The sequence below is a fragment of the Podarcis pityusensis genome (assembly GCF_964106645.2).
Source record: "Podarcis pityusensis genome assembly, chromosome: Z".
NCBI lineage: Eukaryota > Metazoa > Chordata > Lepidosauria > Squamata > Lacertidae > Podarcis > Podarcis pityusensis.
In genome coordinates this window covers 9,173,227-9,187,917 of record NC_138044.1, presented here as the reverse complement: position 1 = coordinate 9,187,917, position 14,691 = coordinate 9,173,227, and the positions used below count along the sequence as shown (strand labels likewise).

The 14,691-nt window shown below is 45.5% G+C and overlaps 1 protein-coding gene across 13 annotated transcripts in view; it reads left to right on the top strand.

Annotated features, from left to right (window-relative positions):
• The window catches only part of CACNA1B (calcium voltage-gated channel subunit alpha1 B), a 333,802-nt gene that overhangs the window by 226,351 nt on the left and 92,760 nt on the right, over positions 1 to 14,691 (top strand). For 10 of the 13 annotated variants that reach the window (XM_080990744.1, XM_080990755.1, XM_080990754.1 and 7 more), the window contains one exon: positions 5,525 to 5,587. The exons of the other annotated variants lie outside the window; for them this stretch is intronic. In XM_080990744.1, coding sequence (XP_080846870.1) covers positions 5,525 to 5,587 — 63 coding nt within the window. The remainder of the gene's footprint in view (positions 1 to 5,524; positions 5,588 to 14,691) is intronic. 13 annotated transcript variants of the gene reach the window in all.

Here is a 14,691-nt window from a genome sequence, read left to right as displayed (position 1 = left end):
CCTTCAGACAGGAGGCTAGTTTCTACACACAGAGGCACCACCTGGGGAGGTGAACTCGCCCAAATGTTAAGGAGGGGCTGGTCCCCTCAAAATTCTGCTCCAGCCTTTTGCTTTTCTTGTAACTTGAAACCATTGGTTTGAGTCCTACCCTCCGGAGCAAGAAAAAACAAGCTTGCTCCATCTTCCATATGACAGCCCCTGAGATATTGGAAGATGGCTACCCTATCTCCTCTCAGTCTCCTCTTTTCCAGGCTAACCATACCCAGCTCCTTCCACCGTTCCTCATAAGGCTTGGTTTCCAGACCCTTGATCATCGTGGTAACCCTCTACACACATTCCAGTTTGTCAATATCAACTGATGTCAGGGATTAAAATCCTTGCAGAAGCACTGTTTGAAGCAGCTCACATGGTTCCTTTAAGTGGACAAGTGGGTGGGTGGTGGCAACAGGGAAAGGTGGGGGGAGAGGATTCTCCCACACCCACCCTACTGCTGCTGCTTCTATTGCCACCCAGTTGCTTGCTTAAAGGGGAAGTGTGAGTTGTTTCAAATAGTGCTGTTGCAAAGTTCTTTAAAGCAGCCCCAGCACTCCTGCTTCAGCCGCTGGAGAAAGGTGAGCTGCTTCAAAGTGCACTTTTGCAAAAGGCTTTAACACTTTGCCAGTCTCCTTTTAAACCTCTAAGAGCAGGGGATTAAAGGGGGATTGTGAAGAGAGTTGCAAATCCATGGGAGGGGTTTTGACCAACCTGTCAACAATATGTTGTTGTACTCCTGATAAGGATCTGCCCCATCAAGTAAAAAAAGTTTTCCCACCTCTGCATTATCAGATGCTGAGGAAACATTCCACATCCAGGCAAAAACACTCAAGACGGGTGCAAAGTAGGGCCAGTGAAGCATGTGGCCTGAGACATGAGTGTAGCTTGGGAGAGTCCTGAGGGCCAGATACAGAGGCTTGGAGGGCCACATTTGGCCTATGGGCCTAAGGCTCCCCACCTCTGCCCTAGAATAAACAAAACCTCTGAAAATAATACTGGTGACTCTTAGAGATTTATATCACAGGGAACCACCCATTGACTTCTTGTGCATTTGAAATGTCTTTCCTGTCCATGTTGTTTTTATTTTATTTTATTTTGTTTTATTGCAACTTTATTTTTTGCTATCTTTCATCCATAACAAGATGGTTTAGAAAAACAAACTACAGTGAAAGGATCCAGAATAAAACTGTAGTCAGGGATGGAAACCTGTAGCACTCCAGATGTTGTTAGACTACAACTCCCATCATCATCAACAAGCATTGTCAATTGTGAGGGACAATGAGGGTTGACACCAGGAGGGCTGACAACCAATGGCACCTAGAGGGCTGCGGGTTGCCCATGCTTGCGCTACTGGCAGATAGTTACAAGAATTCAACTGTTGTTAACTGCTAGCAAATGATACAAGAATAGAAGTATTTCCAGTTCAGTGCTGAAAATTCATTAATGTGGGTACTTGGTTCAGTTCAGATGTTCCAAAGGAAAGGTGCCTCCCTTTAGTCAGCACTAATTGAACCTCACTGCATATTACAGCATGATTGGGAGGGCTTCACCCAACAATTTTATTGCTGGGCAAGTTGACATGAAGAAAGATGCTCCTCCTGGCTAAGTGGTCCCAAGTTACTTGGGGTTTTAAAGGGGAAAACCAAAACCTTAATCCTGGCTTGGTGGTATATTGGCAACCAGTGCACCCGCTTTTGGGAGTGGTGTAACATGAGGACAGTAGGACTCAGTGCACTGGCTTGACTGGTGGAGCCCCTGGACCACCCTTAAAAGCAGTCCCACAGAGAGTGCATTGCAGTAGTCCAGCCTTGAGGTTACCGATGCATGAATCACAGCAGCAAGGCTGTCCCAGTCCAGGAATTATCCATATTTAGCATACCAGCTAAGGCTGGAAAATGGCGCCCCCTAGTCACTACTGCCATCTGTGTCTTCAGGGACAGAGATGACTCCAGGATCACCCACAGGCTATGCAGCTGCTCCTTTGAGGGGGAGGGTGACCCTGTCCAGAGTAAGCAAACATCTAAATTCTCAGGCCCAACAACCACCCACTTGCAGGATTTCCATCTTGTTAGGATTCAGCTTGCTTATCTATCATCTATCTCTATCTATCTATCTATCTATCTATCTATCTATCTATCTATCTATCTATCATCTATCTATCTAACTGTCTGTCAGTCTGTCTGTCTATTTAATGTATAAGTAAAAGTAAAGGGACCCCTGACCATTAGGCCCAGTCATGACCAACTCTGGGGTTGCGGTGCTCATCTCGCTTTATTGGCCGAGGGAGCCGGCGTACAGCTTCCGGGTCATGTGGCCAGCATGACTAAGCCGCTTCTGGCAAACCAGAGCAGCGCACGGAAACACCGTTTACCTTCCTGCCAGAGTGGTACCTATTTATCTACTTGCACTTTGACATGCTTTCAAACTGCTAGGTTGGCAGGAGCAGGGACTGAGCAACGGGAGCTCACCCCGTTGCGGGGATTCGAACCCCGACCTTCTGATCAGCAAGTCCTAGGCTCTGTGGTTTAACCCACAGCGCCACCCGCGTATATATATATCCCACTTTTCCTCCAAGCCACAAAAAAGACTCTCTCTCATGCACCACCAGCCATGCTTTGGGTGTTGATGGGACTGAGAGAAGGTGTTCACCTGAGGTGTTTAGCTAGCACCCAGGTAGATTTGTAAAAGTAGATACAATCAGGTAGCTTCTTCTGACTGGCCCTTATCCAGGCCATCTCTGCATCCAGGACTTGCACAGCAGCACCTGACTCAGATATAATACACAAATGGAGCTGAAGTTTGCCAGTAATTGGGAAGGGCGCAGAGCCTCCTAGCAGGTGGGGTATGGTTGCTAACTGGGAAGGAGAGAGATAAGTGGTAGAGAAGGTGTTGCAGTGCAAACATACTGGTGGTTCTGGCAGTCCTGCTGGTGTGTTTGCACTGTTCCAGCCTCCTTGTTGCCTCATCATTTAAAATGAAATAACATGCCCAATGCATGAAATGGATATTTTTCCAAGGTCACTGTGTATAGCCAAATGTTTCGACTACTTGGCCTTCTTCAGTGGCAGTACAATTGCAGAGAAAGAATACAGATCAACAGCTGTTGTTGTGTATTCTATATCTGCAGTTGTACATTGCACATGTTGAAATTGCATTCACACATGTTGTTGCATTGTAATTTATTTATATATCCAGTTTGTCACTATCACTGCATATGGTGAAAGGGCCACTCGGCTATGATACTGTTTCGTTTTGTTTTGTTTTGGGGAAAAAAAGTATAGTTTTGTGTATATAATATATGTATATTTAATTCATAGGATTGTAACCAATTAATTCTACTCAAAGTGGTTTAAGAATCAATCCCTCTTCTCAGGGAATTCTGGAAACGGTAGCTCCATGAAGGGATTGGGGTCCCCTAACAACTTGCAGCACCCATAAAACACTATAATTCCCAGGATTCTTTGGGGGAAGTCATGGCTATTTAAAGTGGCGTGATACTGCTTTAAATGTATTGTGCAGGTGGGTCCTAGGACTCAGGTAGACCCATGAGCAGAGCCCTACTCATCCATGAAGTTTGCTAGTTGACCTTGGACCAGTCACCGCCACTCAATCTAACCCACCCCACAGGGTTCTTAATAGGACAAAGATGTGAAGGAGAAACTTGTAAGTGAGCCAGGACTGGCAAATGATCTGAGATCAGACGAACCTAAGACAAGCCCTGCTGGATCTGACCAAAAGCCTGTGTAGTCCAGTATCCTATTTCTCAGTCTCTAACCAAATGCTTTTGGAAACTCAGAAGCAGGACATTATGGCAATAGTCCTGCTTTCCCCCCTAAGCAACTGGCATTCTGATCCTGAAGGTACCTAGCAAAAGCCCTGCTGGATCAAGCTGCTGGTCCAGCTAGTTCCAGCATCCTGTGCTCACAGCAGCTAGCTAGATGGGTATGGATAGCCCACAAGCAGGGTCTATGTTCAACAACGCTTTCCTCACTTGTGATCCTCAGCACCTGTTATTCAGCCATTCATAGCCATATTTTAGTGATGTAAAAGTAGCATACAGACATAGTGACCAGCATCCACCGACAACCTCATCCTCCATTAATTTGCCTGATCTTATTTTAAAAGCATCTAAGCTGGTAGCCATAAGCAAATGTAACGGATGAAATGAGCAAGAGAACTTCTCCAGCCATTTAATCCCTTATTATTATTATTTTAAAAAATAACAATAATTAACTTAAATATTTATTAACCACACTTTCATAGAAGGTGTAACAAGAAAACCAAATGTAGCTACAAAAGCAGGTTTTTAAAAGTTAATCAAAACTGGTTTCGAAGGGTGGGAAATCATGTTCCAAAGGCCTTCTGGACAATACAGTTCAGACATCTGTATTTGATCTGTATCAGAACACATCTGAAAGAAAGCAGGGATGACCAGGCAAGCTTCTATTGGCAAAGAGTTCCAAAGACAAATCTTGATCTCTGGTAAAGGCTTGATCTCTGTTAAAGTCTGACTAGACCTCAGAGGCATGGGAGGTACCTGTGCCAGTGTACAGTCTATCCATTAGGCATCAAAATAACTCCTCCTTTGGATATATATTTTTTAATCACTTTTTTTTATTTACAACAGCAGCAGCAGCACCACCAACAACACAAAAGTCCAAACCACCAGCTGTAAGCAAAAAATAAAAATAAAATTATTTATTCCTGAAATCCCAACTCCCATCAGCACCAGCCAACAGGGCTAATGGTCAAGGTTGATGGCCCTTTAAGTGCAACAACATCTGGAGGGTGTCAAAGTGCCTGCCCCTTTCAGTACAGCCTGGGGAGGTCCTTTGGGCTCCTACTTTTAGCCCACCTTCTAAAGTGTGTCTCTTGATTTTCACCCATACAGTAACTGTGGCCTAGGACAGGGGTTGCTAACATGGCACCCTCCAGATGTTATCAAACCACAAACCAGAACCTCATTGCCCATGCTAGCTAGGGCTGTTGGGAATTGTAGCCCATCAACATATGGAGGGAACTATGTGGGCACTCCCTGCTTGACAATTCCTAGAGTATATACTTCAGTTGCACCCACAAAGATCTGTGATGGTGATGTGGTTTATTGGAAATAGCCTTAAATGTCCACAAGTGCAATCTACACTATTTTTAAAATATCTCTTGGTTGGCTTCTGGGTCCACCTTTGTATGGCTTCCATTGTTATTTTGATTTGATGTTTTTTGCATTGGTTTAGTTTCTTTCTCCTCCCCTCTCCTCTTTCAACACAGAGATGGTGTCTCTGTGAATCTCACTTTCCCCCAGAGCTTGCCTGGGCTCTGTTTTGTTTTGTTTCTTAAGATGCACGTTCCAGCTTGCAACCTGATGGGGGACCTGGGGAGCCTATCCAAGCCTCCTTCTTGATACAGCTGTTTTAATGTTCCTAAATTCTCTTGGGAATTGTTCCCTTCCCCCCCTCTCACCTTTTTGTTCTTCTGTTTCTTGCATGTGCAGTTTTGTAAAGCAAACACGAGGTACTGTATCACGCAGCTCGTCGGTCTCCAGCGTTAATTCACCGTGAGTTGCTCTCTGTATACAATGTTCCATAAATGGATTTGATGAATGATGAATATATACATACAAGTAGACTTCTCCCCCTCCCCTTCCCTTTGCTTAAGTCATTCACTTCATTGTGGAAAATCTGCTGGAGGAAAAGGTGGACAGCATCACCTCACCATGCTTGTGAGTTGCTTTGGAGCAATTCCGTCATGTGGTGTTGTTCTCTCTGTTTCGTCTCTTCGTGTGGTTGCATGCATATGATGTGCACTTCCATTAGTCTTCCTCTTCCCATTTGACCCTTGTGTTGTGGCCTGTCTTGATTCCAAATTATTTGTCTTGCTCCCTCGCCTCCCCACTTCCTCTGTCTAATGCACTTCTTACTTTGGTTTTTCCACCAGGTGATGGGATCAGAGCTGAGTTGTAGGGAAGCCATTCAACAAGTGATGACCAATGGTGGCTCCAGGTTTCTGGAAGGGGCCTTTGGGGAAGATCCATGGGGTTCTAGCCATGATGGCTACATTCTGCCTCCATGGTCAGAAGCAGCGATGCTTCTAAATACAAGTTGTTGAAAACCACAGGAGGGGAGAGTGCTTGGAATTCTGCCTGTAGGTTTGCCACAGGCATCTGGATGGCCATTGCGAAAATAGGACTACATCAGCCATTGATCTGAACCAGTAGGCCCCTTCCAATGTTCTCATGCTAAGGGGTTGAAGCAACTTCTTTACGAGGAAACATTGGAACATCTGGGGTCTTTTTACTTTAGGAAAAGAAGGCAAGTAAGAGGGAACATGATGCAGGTGGATAAAATTAAGCACATTGAGGAGAAAATGGATAAGGAATTGCATTTCATAGAGGATTAGGTTATCAACCCTCAATATCAAAGGTACTGCTTTGGGCTTCCCAGAGGCATCTGGTTGTCCACTGTAAGAACAGGATGCTCAACTAGATGAGCTTTGCTTGTGTTCTTAAGGAGATGTTTTTCTCCCTCTTTCATAGTACTAGAACTTGCGAATGTCCAATGAAGGTGAATGTTCAAACATTCAGGACAGACAAAAGAAAGTACTGAAGTTCAGCCTTGAGAAAATGGGAGGGGGGGGAATAGAAGATAAAACAGCTAAAGCAGTGAAAACGGGTCAGGAGCAGATGTTAAAAATTTAAAAACCACAACAGCAGAGCAAAAGATAGAAGCTGCTTATCACACTGTCATATTGTTGAACAATCCCTGCATTTAAAGTACTTTGATGTCACTTTAAACAGTCACAGCTTCCCCCAAAGGATCCTGGGAGCTGTAGTTTGTTAAGGGTGTTGAGGCAGTGGCGGAGGAAGGGGGGTGCAGTCCACCCCTGGTATCATCACTGAGGGGGTGTGTGACAAAATGAGTTTTAAAAAATAATTATATCGGGCTCATGAAACTTTTTAGGAGTGAGGTGGTGGCTTAGGCGCCTTGCAGGTTCCATGCTGCCTGAAATGGCAGCGTGGGACTTGTGTCTGCCTACTGCCTCTCCCTCAGCCACCCTACAGCTGAGGGGGAGGCAGCTGAGAGGCTCCAAGTGTTGGAGAAGCTCACCACGTCCCCATGGGCAGCTCACCCTGCCCCCAGATGCAGGACATGCCCCCGCACCAAGCACCCGAGCGGCTAGCTACACTGCTACATTGAGGGTCATTAAAGGTAAAGGTAAAGGGTCCCCTGACCATTAGGTCCAGTCGTAGCCGACTCTGGGGTTGCTTTTCTTGCTTTAATGGCCAAGGGAGCCAGCATACAGCTTCCGGGTCATGTGGCCAGCATGACTAAGCCACTTCTGGTGAACCAGAGCAGTGCACGGAAATGCTGTTTACCTTCCCACTGTAGTGGTACCTATTTATCTACTTGCACTTTGATGTGCTTTCAAACTGCTAGGTTGGCAGGAGCTGGGACTGTGCAACGGGAGCTCACCTCGTCGTGGGGATTCGAACCCCGACCTTCTGATCGGCAAGCCCTAGGCTCTGTGGTTTAACCCACAGCGCCACGCGCACCATTAGGTGACAGCTATTCCCCCCAAAGAGCTGTGAAGAGGAATTCTGGGAACTGGCTCTTCAAGCAGCAAACTCAAAAGTGTGAATCAGATAGGGGTGGGAGAAGCTAGAGGATTCAAGTGGGCAGGTCCTCCCTCAGTGCTGCTGGTGTGGCTGGAATACTGTCCTATAATGGGGGGGGGGAGAGAGATAAAATCATGGAGTCTCTTGCCTCACAGTCCTTGAAGAGGTTGCAAAGAACATTCAGCGGGCCTCTTAATATCTGAGTGATTACGCCTCCTGTAAATTTCCTACTGCATTCTTAGGGGGAGTTGAGTTCCATTTGTAGAGTTCCAAAGCCCAGGTGCCAGGGAGGCCAGTTTACCCACTCTGTGTTAATTGCCTTTTAAGTAGCTGCTGTGTGTTCTTTAATAGGAATGAAAACCAACTTGAAACAGGTGCTGTTGGTTAAGACAAGGCTTTTTTCTGTGCAGTATTATTTCCAGCTCGGTAGGTATGATGTTAGAGTCCATATATATGCAAACTTTAAAGGCAGTTAGCACAAAAACCCTAAAGCTACCTGTCTGCAATTTGGCATGGTTAACCCCCTCTTTAAGGGTTGCCATGTGTCCAAATGTAATGCCCCTGTGTGGGGAAAAATAAACATGGCTGTTTTGAGCCTTTTAAATATATTGTTGAAGTGCAATCTGAATTGGCTGGATTAAGAGGTTTTAATCAGCTGGTGTAGCCGGTGTTATTTTTATATGGTCTCTCTGTGCCTTCTAGGGCTCCTTCCCCTTTTCTTTTTGTTGTTGTAGTTTGTTGGAGTTGCTTTTATCAATCTTTTATGACTCTCTTAATTGTTGTTTTTAGAATGCATGCTTTAGTTTTCAGCAGTGACATCCTTCCGGAATTTGGGATAAACTGAATCATTAATAGGGCAAACCCCAAATGGGAAACAGGAGAGGGGACATTGTGAAGTCGTTTGCAGGGGACATGTATGTAAATGGAATTCCTGCAGGCAAAGGCAGGGGAAGCTGCACACATATAAAGTCCCTTCACATACTGGAAAGTTTGGAATCATCTGAATTTCACTAACGTATCCTGATGTAGCATCATTTTGTGGAGGTTCTGGGGAACCTAAAATTCAGAATTTTGGGGGCCAAGCAACAATCCCCTACTTTCTGGTACTACTCTTTCGTAATGATGCTGCAGGTAGAAGCAAAAACATCCATAATCAGTGCTCCAGAACTCTTAATCTCCTGAGTTGTTTCAGAAGGAAATCCTGGTCAGTGGTATTGAAAGCTTCTGGAGTAGAACCAATAAGAGCCATATTCCTCCTATCACTATCCCAATAAAAGTAATCAGTGGCTGTTTCAGTGCTAAAAAGTGGTCATTGGAACCAGACCGTAATGGATCTAGGTAATGTGCTAGCTCTGGGCTTAGACCTGAAATAAGCTGGCCCTCTCATTCACTTTGCCCAGGAGGAGCATATTAAAGACTGGGCAACTGGGCCAGGGCCTTTTCAGTGATGGCTCCGACCTGGTGGAATGCTGTGTTCCATGAGACCAGGGCCCTGCAGGATTTAACTTCCTTCTGCAGGGCCTGTAAGACAGAGATATTCTGCCTGGCGTTTAATTTGAATTTAGCCTGAGCTTTTATTCCCCTTCCTTCCCTCTCCTTTTTATGAAGATTATCCGCTCTGGGATCACACAGCTAATTCTCCCCTGGTCTCCTCGCTGGACCAAATAGGACTAATTTAGCCAGCTAGTCCTGGTGACCATCTAATGTTTATTGGATGGATTTTTCCCCTAAATTGATTTTTGAATTCTGAATTTATTGTTATTCCCATTTTATACTGTATTTTATGCTGTTTTTGTTGCATCAATTAAGTGTTTTAAGTTTGTTGTTAGCTGCCCTGAGCCCAGTTTTCTGAACCGGGAAGGGCGGGGTATAAATAAAAAAATTAATAATAATAATAATAATAATAATAATAATAATAATTTATACCACACCCATCTGGCTTCTGGATCCAAGGAGGGCCTCTTCCAGAGGGGATGCACCACCACTATCACCGCAGGGGAAAAGCAGTGGTCCAACAATTTCCATGTGTGAACTTCCAGCTCAGCCCCAGACTTATTGGTACCTGCCCAACTCAATCAACAATTGAGAAATAAATAATCTGTCAGTCATAATGTCTTCTCATTCTTGGAGAGTTACAGAAAGAAGGTTGCTTTTACCTTTAAACCTGTAGACTTCCAGCCTTCCTTCCTTTCAAGTATTTTTACTCCCATCTTCAGCCGGTGCCCATTGGGGCTGGAAGGGTGGAAGGCAGGGAGGCCAATAGTATGTGAAGCTAAAGCCAACAATAGGCAGCTAATTTATTCTAGTAGTAGTAGTCAGTGCTTTTTTTGAGATGGTACTCAGCAGTACACCGTACTGCCACCTCCCCCAACCCACCCCTGGCCACTATCTTGCCAATGCTGCTTGCCCACTCACCCGCTTGCACCTTTTCCACTTCTGCTGCTGCCACTACTTCCTGTGGCTGCAGGCACAGCCTGCTAAAGCACCACTAGGAGGCACCTCCTGGAAGGCACTTAGGTTGTGCCAAAGCACTTCCGGGAGGCTGTGCCTGCAGTCATGGGAAGCAGTGGCAAAGGCAGCAGCAAAGATAGGAGGGGGGAGCAAGTTAGCGCGGGGTGGGTGGACATGTGGTGGTGGCAGCGTGGTGCATACCAGCACCTATTTTTCGGGGGGGGGGGAATACCGGTAGTACTACTGGTAGTAATACTACTAGTAGTAGTAGTAAAGGTAAAGGTAAAGGGACCCCTGACCATTAGGTCCAGTTGTGGCCGACTCTGGGGTTGCAGCGCTCATCTCGCTTTATTGGCTGAGGGAGCTGGCATACAGCTTCTGGATCATGTGGCCAGCATGACTAAGCCGCTTCTGGCAAACCAGAGCAGCACACGGAAACATCGTTTACCTTCCCGCCAGAGCGGTATCTATTTATCTACTTGCACTTTGTGCTTTCAAACTGCTAGCTTGGCAGGAGATGGAACCGAGCAATGGGAGCTCACCCTGTCGCAGGGATTCGAACCGCCAACCTTCTGATCAGCAAGCCCTAGGCTCTGTGGTTTAACCCACAGCGCCACCCGCATCCCTACTACTGCTACTACTAGTAAAACATGTGGTGGTGGTGGTAGTAGCAGCAATTTATTATTGTACCCTGCCTATCTGACTAGGTTGCTCCAGTCACTCTGAGTGGCTTCCAGCAGAATATACAAAAACAACAGAGCACCACACTTTAAAAGCTTCCCTATGGAGGGCTGCCTTTAGATGTCTCCTAAAAGTCAGATAGTTGTTTATTTGTCTTACATCTTAGGGGAGAGCATTCCACAGGGCCGGCATGACTACCAAGAAGGCCCTCTGTTATGTTCCCTGTAACATTTTTTCCTGCAATGAGGGAATTACCAGAAGGCCCTTGGAGTTGGATCTTAGTGTCTAGGCTGAACAAAGTGGGCAGAGGCACTCCTTCAGGTGTACAGGGTCAAAACTGTTTAGGGCTTTAAATGTCAACAGCAACATTTGAATTGTGCTCAGTATTATATGGTCCCAGCGGCTGCTCCAAGTCACCAGTCTATCAACTGTATTCTGGGTTAATTGTAGTTTCTGAGTCACCTTCAAAGGTAGCCCCACATAGAGTACTTTGCAGTAGTCTAAGCAGGAGATAACCAGAGTATATACCTCTCTGGTGAGACAGTGGACAGGCACGTAGGGTCTCTGCTGGCGTACCAAATGGAGTTGGTAGACAGCTGCCCTGGACACAGAGTTGGCCTGTGCCTCCATGGACAGCTGTGAGTCCAAATGACCCCAAGGTTGCACAACTGGTTTTTCAGGAGCACAGTTACCCCATTCAGGACCAGGGAGCCCCCCACACCTGCCCATGCCCTGTCCCCAAGAAACAATACTTCTGGCTTGTCTGGATTCAACATCAATCTATTGATCACCATCTATCCTCCAACCACCTCCAGAAACTCACACAGGATGTTCACTACCTTCGCTAGTTCCAATTTAAATGAGAGGTAGAGCTGGGTATCATCTGCATGTTGGTGGATACTCAGCCCAAACCCCCTGGTGATCTCTCCCAGCAGTTCCATATACATGTTAAAAAGCATGGGGGAGACGACGGAGTCCTGAGTCAGTCCACAAGTGAGTGCCCAGGGGTCCAGACACTCATCACCTAACACCACTTTCTGGACATGGCCCAGGGAAAAGGAGCATAACTGTGCCCCCAACTTTCAACCCTCTTAGATGGTCCAGAAGGATACTGTGGTCAGTGGTATCAAAAGCCACTAAGAGATCCATCAGAACCAGGAAACAGCTTTCACCTCTGTTCCTAGCCCACCAAAGGTCATTGACCAGTGTGACCAAGGTGGTTTGAGTCCCATGGTGGGACCTGAACCCTGATTTGGAAGGGGTCCAAATGGTCTGCATCCTCCAGACATGACTGGAGTTGTTCAGCAATCACCTGCTTAATCAGACTGAGCAATAATTGGCCAAGATGGCCAGGTCCAAATATGGTTTTTTGCAAAGCAATTTTATAACTACTTCTTTAAGGGGGACTGGTAAGACACTCTCAAAGAGGGAAGCATCCCCCCTCCCAGCACATTGTCCAGCCCTTCCTGGCTTGCTTTTATAAGCCAGGATGGACAACAGTCAATGAGACAGGTGGTTTCACTTGTCCAAACAGCCTGTCCACATCCTTGGAGGTAACAAGTTGAAATTGATCCCATACAACTTGACTAGACATACTGCTGGCAGTCTCACAACCCAGTCCTGTTACCATGATGGAGTTTATCGTTTTACGAATTAGAGCAATTTTATCTGCAAAATCAGGAGATCTTGGAGTGCCTACCAGACCAGAATGGCAAAGGTGGTTCTGTTAGACTACAAACCACCTGAAAGAGTCTCCTGGAATTGTTTTCCATGGATGCAATAGAAGCAGCGAAGAAGATCTTCTTCACCTTCACTATCTCCACTTGGTGGGCTCAGTGTTGAGCTCTAAGTCATGTTCAGTCCAATTCAGAGTGTGCTTTTCATCACTAGCACTCTTGCAATCTCATAGTCAGATTGTCAATAGCCTGGTTAACTCCTCACTCCAGCAGGCCACCAGGATATCAGCTGAGAGGCCATCAAAAGGGATAATACATCCACTACCATTCTCTGGAAGTCATTTGGATCCATTAAGTGGCGAGCATGCACCATTTATAGAATCATAGAATCTTAGAGCTGAAAGGAACCCAAGGGTCATCTAGTCCAACTCCTGCAATGCAGGAATCTCAGCTAAGGCATCCATGACAGATGGCCATCTGATAAAAAACCTCTGATAAAAAACCTCCAAGGAAGGAGTGTATACCACCTCTTGTGGGGGTCTGTTCCACTGCTGAACAGCTCTTACTGTCAGAAAGTTTTTTCTGAATGTTTAGTTGGAATCGCCTTTCTTGCAAATTGAAGCCATTGGTTCGAGTCCTACCCTCCAGAGCAGGAGAAAACAAGCTTGCTCCATCTTCCATGTGAAAACTCCTCTTTCCCAGGCTAAACACACCCAGCTGTTTCAAGCATTCCTCATAAGACTTAGTTTCTAGACCCTTGATCATCTTGGTTGCCCTTCTCTGCAAACATTCCAGCTTGTCAACATCCTTCTTAAATTGTGGTTCCCAGAACTGGACACAGTGTTCCAGGTGTGGTTTGACCAAGGCAGAATAGAGTGCTACTATTACTTCCCTTGATCTGGACAATATACTTCTGTTGATGCAGCCTAGAATAGCATTAGCTTATTTTGCTGCTGCATCACACTGTTGACTCATGTTAAACTTGTGGTCCACCAAGACCCCTGGATCCTTTTCACATATACTGCTAGTAAGCCAGGTGTCCCCCATCCTATATTTCTGCATCTGGTTCTTCCTGCCTAAATGCAGAACCCTGCATTTGTCCATATTAAAATTCATTTTGTTAGCTTGTGCCCAGTTCTCCAATCCGTTAAGGTCATTTGAATTCTGATTCTGTCTTTTGTGGCATTAGCTACTGCTCCCACTTTGGTGTCATCTGCAAATTTGATAAGCATTCCCTCAATTCCTTCATCCAAGTCATTTATAAAGATGTTAAACAACAATGGGCCCAGGACAGAACCCTGCACCACCCCACTTGTCACTTTTCCCCAGGATGATGAGGAACTATTAATGAGTACTCTTTGGGTTCAGTGCTCTTTGGGTTCGGTGAGTCAACTAGCTACAAATCCACCTAACAGTTACCTCATTCAACCCACATTTTACCAGCTCCCTCACAAGAATATCATGGGGGACTTTGTCAAAAGCCTTACTGAAATCAAGATATACTATGCCCACACCATTTGTCTGATCCATCAGGTTTGTAATTCCATCAAAAAAAAAGAAATGAGATTGGTCTGGCACAGCATCCTTTTCTAAATGTTCACAGACCGACTGTTGAATTATCTGTTCTAAGACCTTCCCTTGTATCAATGTTAAGCTCACCTGGATCTTCCTTTCTTCCCCTTTTGAAGATGGGGACAACATTTGCCCACCTCCAGTCTGTAGGGACCTCACCTATTCTCCAAGAATTCTCACAGTTCATAGACAAAGGCTCTGAAATTACATCCACAAGCTACTTTAATACCCTTGGATGCCGCTCATTAGGCTCTGGAGATTTGAATTCATTTAAAGTAGCTGGGTGTTCCCTTACTACCTTTTTTCCTATCTTGGGCTGCAGCTCCCTCCTTACATAATTTATTGTGTTATCTCCAGGCTAGGCATCACTTTCCTTTTGGGTGAAGACAGAGGCAAAGTAGGTGTTTAGTAATTCCGCCTTCTCTCTGTCACCAGTAGCATTTCTCTGTCTTCTCCACACAAAGGACCTACCACTTGCTTGTTTTTCCTCTTACTTTGGACATAGCCAAAGAAACCTTTTTTATTATTTTTAAACTCTCTTGCAAGCCCGAGCTCATTCCGAGCTTTAGCCAGTCTGACTTTTTCCCTGCAACTGTTGTCTACTCCTTTGTGATTTCCCCTTTCTTCCATTTCTTATACATGCCCTTCTTAACTCTCAGATCATCA